The sequence below is a fragment of the Penicillium malachiteum genome, assembly GCF_028827825.1.
Source record: "Penicillium malachiteum strain IBT 17515 chromosome Unknown utg000002l:1.0-8849297.0:1.0-8852440.0, whole genome shotgun sequence".
Classification (NCBI taxonomy): domain Eukaryota; kingdom Fungi; phylum Ascomycota; class Eurotiomycetes; order Eurotiales; family Aspergillaceae; genus Penicillium; species Penicillium malachiteum.
The window spans coordinates 4,509,123-4,523,903 of NW_026643095.1; the positions used below are offsets into that span (position 1 = coordinate 4,509,123).

Below are 14,781 nucleotides of genomic sequence, written 5' to 3' on the forward strand. Positions count from 1 at the left end.
TCAATCCACTTTGCCCACTTTGGGTCCGTATTCAGTGTTTGCTTTGTTCTTTCCACCCGATTTGGGAAAACACGCCATCCATTTGGTCTCTTTGATGGGTTTAGAAGATAGCATTCTATAGCTGTATGGTTGACAGATCCACACGGGCATGTACGTGATTCAATGTTGCCTGTTTTAACAACTTTCTTTGTAGAACCATACTGGCCCCTTGGGGTAGCTGTCGGTTGACCCTGGAGTGATGCCATAGTCGCAAATGCAGCATTACTGGCGCCCTTAGGGATCACTGTTGGTTTTAACTCGCGATATTGGGTGCGGAAGTCAGCTAGTACAGTCTCAATCTTAGCTGTCTTCCATAGCCCACTGACTGCATATTCGGCCATGTTGCGACTCCACCAGGTAGGTAGTACAGCCTGTACAGCTGTTAGGAAATCTAATATAGCCCCCTGGGCCATATCCACACCGGCAGCAATAGCTTCTCGTCGTGTGTTATCCCATTCAACAGTCCAGTTAAGAACATCTACCCCCCTCATAGGAGGTGTCAATTTCATTCGATTCCATCGGTAATAGATCTCAATTTCTCGCCCACCTATACGCCCAAAGCGTTCTTTTAGGTAGATAAGCTTCTCAATGGTTGTACCGAAGCCCATATCGTTCAATTGGTCTACCACAGTGCTGTCGACGCAGTCCGAGATGTGTTTTTCCACCGCATTGAGTCCTCTGTTCTGAGGGCTCCATTTCTGGAAGCGAGCGTTGTAGAGCTTCTGGCATTTCTCCCAGTTCTCCATTTGCTCCTTGGTAGCGTCGTTTGAAGGGATATCGACGTCGTCCTCCGGCATAGATAGAATCTTCTTTTTCACGTCTTCAACCGGCAGTGAGGGGTCGACGAGGTGCCAGACCCCATTGCGTTCAGCAACGCCCTTGATCTGTCCAAACCATGTCTTCCACTGCTCTTCATTGTGTAATTTAACGCCTTGCACGGTGGCGGACACCACGGTAGTTTTATCGGACATATCAGATGCTAGTCTCAAAGGTTTTAGCGTCGAAATTGACTGGCCGCATCTGTCTGGAGGTTGACTGGTCGTGCTCGAGTTTTGACTGGTCGGTTCTCGAGTGGTCGGTTTCCAGGATCGCGATCCAAATAATCGATCTTTTAGCAAGATATGAGTGAATCCGGGCTCATAACTGTCAGAATAAAGGCTTATTCAGCAGCATGTGGCACCCAATGGGGTCCAATTGTACAGATGTGTGTATGTGTGTTCAATTCTGCTAAATCTAAGGGGTAAAAATACAGTGTAGGTTTACGTAATCTCAGGCAGTAAGGCCTCTATCCGACAACACATGTTGACACACGAACATACACGGAAAGCTCCTTTCTTCAAGATTAATGTAAACAGCATGCCGGCCTAGTTAGATTGAATCAAGTCTTGCTACAGCCCTCCACATCACACCCATCTTGCCTAGGTGCATCTTCTGTTTTTTTTCTTTCTTTTCTTTAAAAAGAAAATCCCTCCACCAACACTTTTAGCTCATATTATACTTCTTAAGCCAAATGTCATTCACAGTCCTTCCTTCAGGATGTGGAGTATGTGGGAAGCAAAAGGATCTTCAACGCTGTGCAGGCTGCAAAGTGATACCTTACTGTGGTCGCGCCCGCCAAACTGATCACCGCCAATTAAACAAATCTGCGTGCAATGCAATCAAAAAATGTCGAGTGTCTATGGAGGTTGAGGAACAGGAACTAAGAGATCACCCGGGAGACTTAACCATGCTGCTGCACCCCTTTACCACCGCTGTTGGTCACTTCTGGGGTATTTACCAGCCCGTTTTGCGCTAACGGAGGCAATCGGCCGTATCCACAATGTCGAAGCCACGGAGACACAGCTGGAGCATCTCATGGATATGCTTCGTTTGTGCCACAGCGACAATATGGGCTTGCGAAGCCTGGTACCTGCTTTGATGCTGCGTTTGAATAAGGACCAACGGTGCTATGACTTTATCAAATGGTGGGCTACGGATCGTCCTGGCTATGATTGGGGTGACACCGACTTGCCCTATCTCGACATCAATGGTGCCAATCCTTTTGAATCTGTCAACCAACACGTCGGGGCTTTTGTCGTTCTCAGTCCCACTGTCTCTCTCACTCTGCTGAAAATCAAATTACTTCTTGATTTAATGAAGATCGGCCATTCAACTTCAACTGTCGGCCCTAAAGTTCCCCGAGAAATCCTCAATCTCATTCAGACTTCCATTCCCCAGGGTCCTCTTGTCCGAGAAAACCGTAGCATTATGGGAAGGGGGGGATCAGGATCGACTGACCTACATTGAGAAATTGAAGGGACAGATTGATCAGTTGTACGAGAAAACTGACGCTGCTAACGCATATTTCTGGCCCCATTTGGTAAACCCTGGACACGATCTAGGCGACAGACCTGCGGCTTACTCAATGGGAAGTGTGGAAGAAATGACGTTGGCTTTGCAGTGGACCTATGCTGCATGGACTGAAACTCCCGGGGCGATTGACTTCCTCAAAGCGAAACGAGCAGGGAGTATTTGAGGAACAAGATTGATTCAAGGGCAGAGTCTATTCTCACCCAATTAACCTATAAAAATAGACAGAATATTTGAAGTTCTAGTCAATTCTCTTGGACTTTCGGAAATGAATCTATCCGTGTCAAATTTTTAAATTCAGTAAAGTCAATGATGAAAATAGAGTAGATGTATGAGAACTTGAATGTGAAGATCTGCGTTCTTTAACCGATATACGCGTCAGCAAATCCAACTTATTACATATGCTCGGAGAACTTGAGTACATAAAGTACACTGGCATAAGTGGAGATAAACTCGGCCTTGATCACTCAATTGGGTATGGACTTGCGAATCCAAAAAAATTATTCCTTGGCTGAAGACTAACATCATTCATAGATCAACAGAATGATATGATGATATACCTAGAATTGAAATAGAATCTATGGAGAATCTAGACTACATCTGAAACACTACGTCATGTACGCGACCTCAAAAAGGAGTATCACAATAAAATCTTTTATAGAAATATTCTTATTTGATAATGATAATATAACTCCACAGTTCTTCAATGTGGAGAGTCTTCTAAACTGTCCATAGACACACGTACACGATGATCTCTCTGTCTATCCGATGGGGTTGATGGAAGTTCCGATATTGCGAGTTCGTTTCTCCCGAGGTCCTTGAACTCGTCCTTGAATCTATGGACTATTTAACAGCCCAGGAAGAACCTTGGAAGCTAATAATATCGGTCAATTAAACTGTTTCATTACTTCATTCTGATATTTGATACCATGAAAGTCTCCGTTCTTTTCCAAATCGCACTTGTCAGCTTGGTATCTGCCACCAGAAATTGTGATTCCTCATCCCTCAACAAGACTGTCGGTACCTACTACGTGAAGGATGGCGAATCCATTGCCCATATTTCCCGTATAACAAATCGTGGAATTTGTGACATCGCTCGTCTGAACCGGATGGCCGATGCTATGCTTCCCCTGACAATCGATGAGGAACTGATTATCCCACCGGAAGTCTGTCAGCCCGACAATTCGACATGCTTGATTACCCACCACCCCGGTGCTACCTATTCTGACTGCGTCAAAGGCGGACCAAATACCTACTACACTCTTAAAGGCGATACATTGCGCTACATTGGCTTAACCTCACTATTGAATCTTTAGAGTCAACTGCTCAGGGTGACTTTAGCGATGTCGACGCTGAGGTTCAGGTCGGCAACTTCCTCAAACTCCCACAGTGCAGTCCTAGTACCTGCTCTTTTCACCCGAAAACATTCACCTATGGCACATTCAAGGATATTGCCGATAAGGTTAACACTACACCTGGTCAGATCATGGGATTGAACCCCACGTACAACCATACCGACGTTGGTCGAGGGGAGGGAGCTGTTATGACTCTACCCCATAGCTGCGAGCTTACTGGATCCAAGATCACCGTGATCTCTTAAGAGTCTCTTAAGGAGCCTTTTGATGGGGCCTTTTTCAGGTGTGGAGTGACTTTTGGGGATTTCTATTCTTGCGAATAATCTCAAGTGCTTCTGCATACTTGTTAATTACGAGCAAAATTGGTCAATTTATAGAAATACACATATTTCAACCATATCAAATTCTCACTAAAAAAAGAATTCTTTGATTTCATTTGATTTCATTTTGAGACCGCTCATACATGATGACAGAAGTCCCACGTCCTACTCCTAGGTAGTATTATAGCAACTTGAAATTACGATTTTGGAAAGCCACAAGTACTTCAAGTTGGCCGACTGCTTTATCTTCATGAAATATTACAATTGATTATAGCCTCCAGGGCTGGAGGGTAGATGGGAAGAATCGTGGCCGTGGTAGAGCTTGAATTCTGTGATACAATTTCATAGGATACCAGCATCAAGCCTCCAGGGCTTAGATATCTAAACTGATGACCGGATCGCTATTGAGACTTTCACTTGGGGGTGATTAATTAGCTTTGATACCTAGAGCCGATGAGAAGGATCTACATCAATCTCAAGATGACTTTCAAGCTACTAAATCCTTGTACTGAGATTAAAGAAAGAGCTGATTAATTCATAATGTAGAGTGACCATTACCTGGATTTTTATTAGCAAGTCAAGTAATATCGGGTAAGCGATATCTCCAGGGTCGTGATGAGCATCTATCCCATGCAAAGTCCTCAAGACAAATCACCCATAATATCCTCCTCCATTTCCAGCCCAGTCACTCCACCAATTTCAGACTTCATCCCTCCAGCAGGGGGCCATTGTTGGCGGTTGACAGTATTGTCAATGAATTCATCGCTTAGTCCAAGCCTGTGATTCGCCTGTTCCATGCTGCCAAACAGACCCTCCATCAACTTCCCCTGAGTTTGCAAATTTGCATGTACCTCATTCTCCCGGAATAACAGAGGCGAGGACCCCGCTCTAAACCGCAAAATCGAACTGCTAGAGTGGGGTTGAGAATGCACCAATGTCGCATCCAGATCACCAGCCATGATGAGTGATGCTATCTGGGATTCGGAAATCTCGCTAAGACTCCCCTGGAAGGGTGAAGCTGAGGCTGTAAGTTCTGCCACTGTTAAGGAGGCCACAACCTTTTTGATCTTTACCAGGGAGTGCTTGGAGAATGCATTGACAACCTGGAAAACAAGGCCCGTATTCTTGTCCTAAAGTTAAGATTAGTCGCATGATTATCATTTCTACAGGGAAAAATTGACTCACTGCACTCCAAATACCTTGGGCAGCATCTACCTCAGCCTCTAATCGAATTTTATTGCCTTGTTCAAATGCTTTGGCAAGATCGAGGTACGGCTTGACAAGTGATTGCAATGTTTTCACCACCTGGGTTGAGGTGGGATTTGGAAGAGAGCACAGCTGACCCAAGATTTAGCGACACAACTTCAATGACCAGAACCTATAATGGGAGATCCTCACCTTTCCTTTGTCCAGTAGTCCTACCAGAATGAACTTTTTGTAAGCCTCCACCGCAATCATGCTTATGGCCCCCTTTGTAGGGGTGGATATCGCAGTTCCCAGATAATTTAATGCCTCATCCCACTTCTTCAGAGCCATAAAGATCATGCCTCCATAAAGGAAATATTGAAGATAATCTCCGCTGCTCGGTGTGGAGGAAAGCCCTGTAGTATCATTCACAAAGGCTATACTGGACTCGTATTCTGCACAGAGACTTTGTAACGATCTGAAAGGAGAACGGGTTGGGAGGATCGGAATATGGTAGATCAGTTTTTCTAGCACCGGCAAAGCACAAGTGTAAGCTTTAGCGGTGAGGCAAAGTTGGACGAGGAGCAGATGAGTCGATGTAAAGACAGCGCATGAAGGGTCAAGTCGCAGCATTGCACCTTTGACCAATCGAGCAGCCAAAAGGGGCTATTCCGAATTAGTTGAGTGGGTTTTGAGATAAAGTCTGGACCAAGCAAACCGAAACAGGACTTACCTTTGAATCAGCCTGTGCTGCTTGTACTAGAAGTTCAATTAGCTGGCGCCATTCGTGGCCAGCATATCTGACTTGGACTGGGTTAAAGACCTCCAGATAGTGCGCTGATTTTGACCACAATTTCCCCAAAGGAAGCAGGTCTGCGGGAAACGTCCCACTGGCTGCCTCCCGAAGGGTACGGATTTGTAGTTGAAGAAGAAATAAGTAGGTGATTGAGTCTTTGGAAGGATTAAATTGCTAAATCAAATTAATAAACAGCCCTCTCTAGGGGGGAAAAAGGAAATTATGAGAAGTGCTTTGGAGGACCAGTGATACTCACATCCAAGAGGCTCTCATCACGAGCGACGTGGTCTAACTCATTATTCGATAGCAACTGGCGGAGACGCGTAATATGATCCTTTAGTTTCTGATCATATCTTTCATCTGATATTCTGCCTGATCTGGGAAGAGCTGCCGATGCCGCAATGAGGTCATTGACAATAGACATCCTGGTGGAGCGCGAAGCCACACACACGCGTTGTCTGTTATTGGTTGATTTGATTCAGAAATTCAGCGGTATTGATAGCCTTTCAAGGGAAAAAGGGTCAAAACGGATAGTAAAATAAGAGGGGTTGAGTTAAAAAGAAGAAGGAGAGAAGGACAAGATGTGCGGCTGAAAGTTGAAGTGGTGAGGAGGACTTGTTTGAGGAGAGCTATGGAGTAGGTGGGGAGATAAAGAGAAGCTGGGTGAATTCCCCACCGCTCCGATTGTGCCCCTCGTCTTGACTCATTGCAACTTTTTTTCCCCTTGAGTTATCTCCGGATCTTGTTAATTTACCCCTCCATTTCCTCCATTTACTTTCTTATATTTTGTCACATTATTCAATTCCATACAAAGCAGGATAATGTCGCTGACAGACTCCGCGGCCATTGATGTGGCTCGTAGCGCCTCGCTCGCCTCCCGCCAACTAGCCGTTCTTTCTAACGAAGCCCGAAATGAAGCCCTCACAGCCCTTCACCAAGCCTTGGATCAAAACAGATCTACTATTCTAGCAGCAAACGCTAGAGATGTTGAGGCTGCCACCCGGGCTGCCGAAAGTGGCGACCTAAACCACAGTGTGTTGAAACGTTTGGATCTCTCTCGGCCTGGGAAGTATGAGGATATGCTTGAAGGCATTTTGAGTGTACGGAATTTAGAGGATCCCGGTATGTCTAAAATCTGGATTGTTTGTTCTTCATGGCTATAATGCGATATGCCTTATTGTGGTAGAATGCCACTAATCATCTTGAATGATATGCAGTTGGAAAAATCACACTACGGACTTTGTTGGATGAGGGATTGACCCTGGAAAGAGTCAGCTGCCCTATTGGAGTCTTACTGATCATCTTCGAGGCTCGTCCTGAGGTGATTGCCAACATTGCTGCCTTAGCCATTAAGTCAGGCAATGCTGCAATCTTGAAAGGTAAAACGAACCGCCTTGTACATGTAAAGTCCGGTTGACACTGACTGACATCCATCGAACAGGTGGCAAGGAATCAATGGAGTCATTCGTAGCCATTGCAAATGTGGTCTCTGATGCCATCGCCAGCTCATCAGTACCGGTCTCCTCAATTCAACTCGTGAAGACACGAGACGCGGTTTCCTCTCTCCTCGAACAAGATTCGCTTATTGATCTCGTGATTCCCCGAGGATCCAACGAACTGGTTCGATTCGTGAAAGACAACACCAAAATTCCTGTTCTTGGACACGCCGATGGTCTTTGCTCCGCCTACATTCATTCGGACGCCAAGCTTGGAACAGCAGTAAAGGTGATTGTGGATGCGAAGACGGATTACCCAGCGGCCTGCAATGCCCTGGAGACCCTCTTAGTCCACGAAGATGTCTTGGACACCATTTTCCCCGCTGTCGCAAAGGCTCTTATCGCTAAGGGGGGTTTCTCTTCGCTGCGATGAGGCCTCAAGGGCTGTCTTAGGAAAGAGTCTTTCTCCGGATCAAACCGGCCAGGTCCAGCCAGCGACGGAGGCAGACTATAACACCGAATTCTTGGACTTGGTGTTAGCGGTCAAGGTTGTGCCAGCTGCAAACTCTGCAGTTGAGAAAGCTATAGCACACATCAATGCGCACTCATCCAAGCACACTGAAATTGTTCTGACAGAATCACGCGAGGTAGCGAACATGTTTATGAGTGGCATTGATAGTGCTGGTGTTTACTGGAACGCCTCTTCTCGATTTGCCGACGGAATGCGCTACGGATTTGGAACAGAAGTGGGCATTAGTACTAACAAGATCCACTCGCGGGGACCCGTCGGTCTAGAGGGTTTGACCATCTACAAATATCTGATTCGGGGTAATGGGCATGTGGCTGGAGATTACCATGACGGACCTGGAGGAAGGAAATACATCCACTCCGCAATGCCGTTATAGAATGTACATAGTACCATTCGTTTTCCATTTTCTCCAAACCAAAAAAAAAAGTTGTACATGGTATATAGAACCACTACGAAAATGAAATCATGAATCCAACAAATTTTTTTGGGTTTCTTTTGAACATTTCGCAAGTCGTAAAGAACAGATGAGGACTAAGCCGGATGCATTTTTTTCTGTTGCGCCTCCTTCCATTCGTAAATTTCCGATCTCGCCACTCAACCAAAGACATTCTGCCTCCTTAGGTACATTGACTTTGGCTCTCCGGCCAGCCTCGGCGAGATATTCAGACACTCGTGATTCAGCACGATTGGAGATTCGCCATAAGACAAACGCACTGCAAGCCGAATATCCACATCACCATATTTTCAAGGCATTTAGACCTTGAAACCCTTGGAGCGTCTGCGACCACGGGCACGCTCGAACTTGCGGCCCTTGCTGGCAACGTAGGGCTTCTAAATTTTTTAAAGAAGGATACATTAGCAAATTTTGATTCATCGAGGCAAATCACAATTTTCCACCGCTTCCGAAGTATAATGCAAAGTAAACGCACCTTGTGGGAGTGGGGACCGAAGCCGAAGTGCTTAACAGCCTCACGGGCATTCTTGGGGCCACGCAGAAGCAGGGTGTTGGCACCGGTAGGAGCGCGCAGAGCAAGCTGGTCCAGAGTGAGGACCTCACCACCGGCCTTCTCGATGCGGGCACGGGCGGTAGCGGTGAAACGCAGAGCAGCGACCGAGATCTTAGGGACGGTCAGGAGGCGGTTGTCATCGGTGACGGTACCGATAACAACAACGGTCTTGCCCTTCTGGGTCTCGTTGATGTTGGAAGCAATGCGCGAGATGGAGACAGGGGGGCGGTTGATGCGCGACATGAACAGACGGCGGAGAACGACCTTGTTGAAGTTGGACTCGGTACGGCCTATAGCAAATATCTCAGATCAGTTACTGAGTCCCAATACACACACTGATTTCCTCCACATTTGCGGCGTTGTAGGCGAGAGTGAAAAAAAAACGGGGATTTTCGATGGGATTGCATACGGGCCAGGAAGCGGTACAGCTTCACGAGAACCTGCAGGTAAACGTTCTCGCTCTTAGCAGCCTTGCGGTGGCTGTTGCGCACATGGTGCCTGTCCAAGTCGATACCTGTAAATTTTCGACTTTGGTCAGCATTTCGAGAGGAATTTCAAAATAAGAGTAATGAGACGCTCAGCGTTCAATACGTTGAGAATGATGGCGCGAGACGAGGAATCGATGAGTGTCACGTACCCATGGCTGCTGGTATGAATTGAACACCTGGAAGTTAGCTTGCTGTCGCACCCTCTTGAAAAGTCCAGAAGGTTTTTGGTCTTGGAGTTTCGGCTGCGCGGGTGTGTGTGGGTTGAGCCCTACGCTAGACTGAATTAGGTAGAAAACTCGTCACGTGTATAAGCTGTAGCGCCTGATTATATAACGAGGGCGCTCTAGGTCACCTGATCTGGGGCCTTACTTATCTATGGATCTCGGCATCCATGGATCCATGGGTCTAGCCTGGCGCGGTATTTCAATTTACCGAGTACATACATGAAGGATGGATCCATCCATGTATGTACATTCTCGGACTTGATTAAATAGTGAAATATCACTCTTATATCGATTCAGCATGATCAACTGGTCCACGGGTAGTATATCCACAGTTTATTCATTTCCGAGAGAACACTCAGATAGAATGGAAATAGTAGGCGAGACAAAAAAAAAATAAAAAATAAATAAAAAATAAAGTACATGTAGAAGAAAAAGCCTTATATACAAGAGGCCTCCATAAAAATAACACAAGAGAAACTCTCTATTATGCCAGAAAAGAAGGAGAAGGTCGGGGGAATGATGATGTAGCCTCATAAATGCAAACGCAAGATGACCGAGACCATGAACATGATGAAGAGAAATAATCATCACGCTCTTCTATGTTAGCTACCGCTATTCTTTATCACCGATGCTGATGAGGAAATCTCTGGTAAGTTCAAAGCTAAGCCAGCTACTGGCCATGCTAGGTGCAACCTTCAATAGATTTGGTCCAATTCCTTTGAAAAGCCCTCGCATGCCTTCCTCGGCCACAATGACTCGCACGGCATCCCAAATCGATTTGTACTGATAACCCATTCCTGTCATGGTGTTGATCTGGAAACGTCGTCGCAAAACGTCACTGTTTTTTTTTTTTCATTAGAACTTTCTGAGGTAAAAGGTTCAACAACTGGGAAGTAAGACTAACAAGGGGTATGTGCATGTCTGAGCCACCGCGCCAGAAATTGCACCCGCGAGCAGCTTGCGCCACGCACTTGGATTCTTATCTCCATCTGGTGTTAAGTAGGTGCGAACAGATTCGTAGGTCATGAAATTCAACCCCACCTGTCAATGTTAGTGATAGCGTCACGTATCGATCACGGCAATGTGTACTCACATAAGGCGCGACTCCAGCAACTGTAGGAACAATTCCTCGGTAGAGGGCTATCATACCACCTTCGTTCTTGTATATTGTCACCATTGTGCCGAACATGCCCGGCAATTTTTGAGTAGGGTCTCGAGAACCAAGATCTGCAAATGAGGCAGACTGAATCGAGAGCCGTGTGCGAACGATATCTAAAGGATATGTGAAGGTCACAGATGTAATACCTGCAACTGCACCGCATAACAGACGACGAGCCGGAGACATCTCGCCCTCGGGAGATTCGACAAACTATGAGTGATTAGTAACAGGGACCTTATTCTGGGATGGATACTTCGCCCGTCTAGGCGAGAAACTCACTTGCTTGTAGAAATTGTAACTGCCAAATTGAACTGCAGAGTAGGGAATGATGCGAATGCAATTGGTCCCATTTCCACGCATGAATCCTCGCCAACCTTCTTCTCGACCCATCTTCTTCAATCCCTGCCAAATGGAGAGTTTGTACTCTTCTCGACCCACGCTTTGAATCTGAAGCAAGATTTTCAACCGTTCTAAGGGCGATACAATGGTGCGAGAGACGGCGCCGGCCACACCACCGGCCATGAATGCAGCGATGACAGGCTCGGCAAGCTTGTTCTTTGTATGAATCAAGAATGGTGAGTTTTTAGAGATCGGTTCCTGTAGAGAACAAAGGAAGCCAGTCAGTGGAATGAGTTGAGACTCTATAACCCTAATATCGACCAACCTTGATTGGAGCTGGAGTTAATTGTAACTCCTTGAAGACGGGCTGCCCAGTGTCATCCTGCCCGGTCTTGGGTGTTCCACCTTGGCCGTTTAGGCTCATTTTGGCAACAGGCTCGTTGGCAATTGAGAATTCACACAGCGGAGAGAAGGGAAGAGAGGAAGGGAAAGAAAGCAAAGAGAACGCTGCTTGTATTTCAATGCTTAAGTTTCATGTACCGATTTGCCTCTTGATCCAATGGAACTTCGTAGTATAGTGAAGGGATTGCTGGACAAATGACCGACGAATATGGCTTGGATATCATGTTGTCAGTAATAGTAAAGAAAGATAAAAATCAAACAGCATATCATTTGGACAAAGTCTAAGCTTTGCATACCTGTTTCTTGCCGATACTTCACAGGTCCATTCTTGCGCCGCCGTAGCGGAGGGTTCTTCCAGTTGCTTTTGATTTTGTTGCCCTCTATCTTAAGGACATACACAGATAGAGACACCCACTTTTGATGGGTCTTGGTTTATATTGTGAGTGCGGGAGGAAAAAGACTGGTGGAAAGTATTGGGTGATTTGGTCCGTTGTTGGGGTAGGCGGCGAGCCCTGGAGGTCAAGGGGGATGATGAGCTGAGATTTAGCCGGGGAAGCAAGTCGAATTGGGTGTAGATCAGCTGTGCGCTTGAAAAATACAACTTAAGATCTTTCTCTTTTTCAAATGTTGTCGCAAGAATTAGATGATGGTTCAAAGGGGTTGCTGGAAAAGTCTAGGGAGAGCAAGGAACTAAGCTTTTAGAAGTGAAAGAGGGTGAATTAGTTACCTTCATCCCGACTACCGATATCTACGGTACCTCCCGAAGGTGCCATGCTTTTAGATTATTCTAGATGATCTATATGAGAAATATCATAAAACAGTATAAGTATTCTTTATTTATAGCATAATATCATATATTCATATACTTTATCATCCATTGATGTATATATATATCATTGATTTTGGACTCTTTATATATAGTAATGATCACTTGATTCAACTTTCGGAAACATTCTTGCATATTTGGTCTCTCTGGTCTCCCCTTCAAGCAATTCTTCTTTCTTTCCAATCCGCTTCATCTCTCCATCATTCATCATCTTCCTCATCCTGTATCGCTACCATGTCGTCGCGATCTGGAACCACCCTTTACGTTACTGGCTTCGGCCACGGTACTCGAGCCCGCGATCTTGCCTACGAATTCGAACGGTATGTGACGCCCACACCCGCCGCCAGGAAACCGGTTTTCGATATCCCTTTCCTTCCCCTTCTAAGCCCCCCGACCCCCCGACACGATGATTTCCTGTAAACCGCCGATTTGGGTTATTTTTTTTGCTGGTATACAGACCTGTCGGGTGTTCAATTATTGGAAGTCCCATTTACCAGAGTTCCCTTTGACTTTCCTGTTGCACTATCTTCACCAATCTACCGATAGCTTTGGATAGCTTGGGCGTGGAGGAGAGAAACACGCGTCGCCATCATCGCCAAACATTGCTACTCTCATATTTACAATGTCCGATGAATATACTGATATAGTCTTCTAGATACGGTCGCCTTGTTCGCTGTGACATCCCTGCCCCACGTACTCCTTCTAGCCGCCTGTGAGTTTGGTCACCTAACTTGGGTATGATTTCTTTATCTCTGACTTCGGTCCTAGCTTCGCCTTTGTCGAGTACGAAAGCCGCCGCGATGCCGATGACGCCTATCACGAGATGCACAACAAGCGTATTGGCCGTGACGACCTGCTGAAGATTGAGGTAAGTCTTTATTATAAATTAATTCAATATATATATACACGATCCAATAGCTTATATCTCTAATTAGTGGGCACGTACCCCTCCATCTGCATCCTGGAGATTCGACTCTGGTCGTGACCGCCGCCGTGACCGTACTCCTCCTCGCCGAGGCCGCTCTCCTTCGCCTCGTCGCAGCCGTGCTGGTGACTACTCTCCTCGCCGCGGTGATGACCGTTATGAAGCACGGGATTATGATCGTCATGACCGTGACCATGAGCGCCGAGACCGTGACTATGAACGCCGAGACCGAGACAGCGACCGCCGTGATCGTGACCGGGAGCGCTCTCGTGACCGTTCTCGCAGCCCCGACGACCGGGACCGTGATCCTAAGGATGATCGCGAGCGTCGTGATGATGATCGTGAGCGCCGCGATGACGACCGCGAGAATGTTCCCAATGGTGAAGACAGGAAAGGTGTGTATAGTGCGGTGATAATGACTTAATCTTTGTTTTGGAACTTATGAATATCCACAGTACCCCTGGACCCCGTCCCTGCTGCTCATGATGAGCTTGATACTGCTGAGTAGATCAACTCAGTATCACAGCCCGTCGAGTCGCCACTATCGCATCAATGAGAACCCTCTACCGATCACGTCATATCCATGCGAAAAACTTCTGCGTACTGATCTATGGGCTCGGCTTCAAGAGCTGGCCTGCCTATTTTCCTTGGTACTCTTCTTCTGTCATGCTCGCAGAAGTATCTCTACCATGATTCCCTTTTCTTTCCGTTGTTACAGTTTGATCTTCCCGGTGTTACTTTTTTTTCTCGCTCTTTTTCTAGTTAGGGGTCTCATGGTGACCTCATTCCCCTTCGGTTTTCTTTTTTTTTCTTGTGGTGGCTGGTATTTATCGTGGTCAGCAGCTCGGAGTCCATCGAATCGAACGTCGAGCGAACGTGCATTAAGACCTCGCCCGTCTCTCTTTTCTCATCTCTATCCCCTCGTCCTACTGTTCCCTTCGATGATTACCGCCCGACTACCGTCTCTTCGAAAATTGAATTTCCAAATGACTTTTCATCTTCCACCCCGCCTTTATTCGATCGGTCGGAGTCCTCCATATTCTCTTATCCTCGAACCGCCATTGTAGAGTTGTATGCGCTCCATATGTTCGTAAGGGAACCATAATCATCTGGACATTGATATTCTGAGCCGATTCAAGACATGGCTCTATCTCATTTGTAGAAGATTGTAGATTCTTCGAGGGATGCAACCGTAAGTTTCTACAGAATACAATAATCATTATAATACCTACCTAGTATATGTATACTGTGACCTCATTGTGTCACTTTGCCTATGAATATTATTATATTTGACGCTAACATTCAAGGACATCTGGACTTGTGTATTCCCAAGGGGCTAATTCAAAGTTCCAACTGCCTAAGTGATATCTAGACCCTTATATATTATATTTCTCGCCCAATT

The 14,781-nt window shown here is 46.1% G+C and overlaps 8 protein-coding genes across 8 annotated transcripts; 4 read left to right on the plus strand and 4 right to left on the minus strand.

The window, feature by feature from the left end:
* Window positions 1–1,010, minus strand: N7483_004688 (uncharacterized protein; the record flags this gene model as incomplete). The annotated part of the gene is made up of 2 exons (XM_057088125.1): window positions 1–89; window positions 155–1,010. The coding sequence occupies 2 exons, from the start codon at window positions 1,008–1,010 to the stop codon at window positions 1–3; spliced, it is 945 nt and encodes a 314-aa protein (XP_056947954.1).
* Window positions 1,011–1,765: 755 nt separating this feature from the next.
* On the plus strand, window positions 1,766–2,554 carry N7483_004689 (uncharacterized protein; the record flags this gene model as incomplete). Its single annotated transcript, XM_057088126.1, has 3 exons — window positions 1,766–1,792; window positions 1,840–2,265; window positions 2,327–2,554. 3 exons carry the CDS (start codon window positions 1,766–1,768, stop codon window positions 2,552–2,554), a joined length of 681 nt encoding a protein of 226 aa, XP_056947955.1.
* A 763-nt stretch (window positions 2,555–3,317) lies between these two features.
* Window positions 3,318–3,988, plus strand: N7483_004690 (uncharacterized protein; the record flags this gene model as incomplete). The annotated part of the gene is made up of 2 exons (XM_057088127.1): window positions 3,318–3,600; window positions 3,705–3,988. The coding sequence occupies 2 exons, from the start codon at window positions 3,318–3,320 to the stop codon at window positions 3,986–3,988; spliced, it is 567 nt and encodes a 188-aa protein (XP_056947956.1).
* Window positions 3,989–4,704: 716 nt separating this feature from the next.
* On the minus strand, window positions 4,705–6,468 carry N7483_004691 (putative COP9 subunit 3; the record flags this gene model as incomplete). The annotated part of the gene is made up of 5 exons (XM_057088128.1): window positions 4,705–5,193; window positions 5,249–5,401; window positions 5,462–5,914; window positions 5,982–6,218; window positions 6,301–6,468. 5 exons carry the CDS (start codon window positions 6,466–6,468, stop codon window positions 4,705–4,707), a joined length of 1,500 nt encoding a protein of 499 aa, XP_056947957.1.
* A 397-nt stretch (window positions 6,469–6,865) lies between these two features.
* On the plus strand, window positions 6,866–8,385 carry N7483_004692 (glutamate-5-semialdehyde dehydrogenase; the record flags this gene model as incomplete). Its single annotated transcript, XM_057088129.1, has 4 exons — window positions 6,866–7,166; window positions 7,262–7,423; window positions 7,486–7,893; window positions 7,934–8,385. 4 exons carry the CDS (start codon window positions 6,866–6,868, stop codon window positions 8,383–8,385), a joined length of 1,323 nt encoding a protein of 440 aa, XP_056947958.1.
* Window positions 8,386–8,762: 377 nt separating this feature from the next.
* Window positions 8,763–9,657, minus strand: N7483_004693 (60S ribosomal protein eL18; the record flags this gene model as incomplete). Its single annotated transcript, XM_057088130.1, has 4 exons — window positions 8,763–8,840; window positions 8,939–9,306; window positions 9,426–9,530; window positions 9,654–9,657. 4 exons carry the CDS (start codon window positions 9,655–9,657, stop codon window positions 8,763–8,765), a joined length of 555 nt encoding a protein of 184 aa, XP_056947959.1.
* A 683-nt stretch (window positions 9,658–10,340) lies between these two features.
* Window positions 10,341–11,650, minus strand: N7483_004694 (putative mitochondrial carrier protein; the record flags this gene model as incomplete). Its single annotated transcript, XM_057088131.1, has 5 exons — window positions 10,341–10,566; window positions 10,633–10,769; window positions 10,822–11,097; window positions 11,167–11,484; window positions 11,552–11,650. 5 exons carry the CDS (start codon window positions 11,648–11,650, stop codon window positions 10,341–10,343), a joined length of 1,056 nt encoding a protein of 351 aa, XP_056947960.1.
* Window positions 11,651–12,688: 1,038 nt separating this feature from the next.
* On the plus strand, window positions 12,689–13,887 carry N7483_004695 (RNA-binding protein; the record flags this gene model as incomplete). The annotated part of the gene is made up of 5 exons (XM_057088132.1): window positions 12,689–12,774; window positions 13,110–13,166; window positions 13,223–13,322; window positions 13,390–13,774; window positions 13,835–13,887. The coding sequence occupies 5 exons, from the start codon at window positions 12,689–12,691 to the stop codon at window positions 13,885–13,887; spliced, it is 681 nt and encodes a 226-aa protein (XP_056947961.1).
* Window positions 13,888–14,781: the final 894 nt, after the last annotated feature.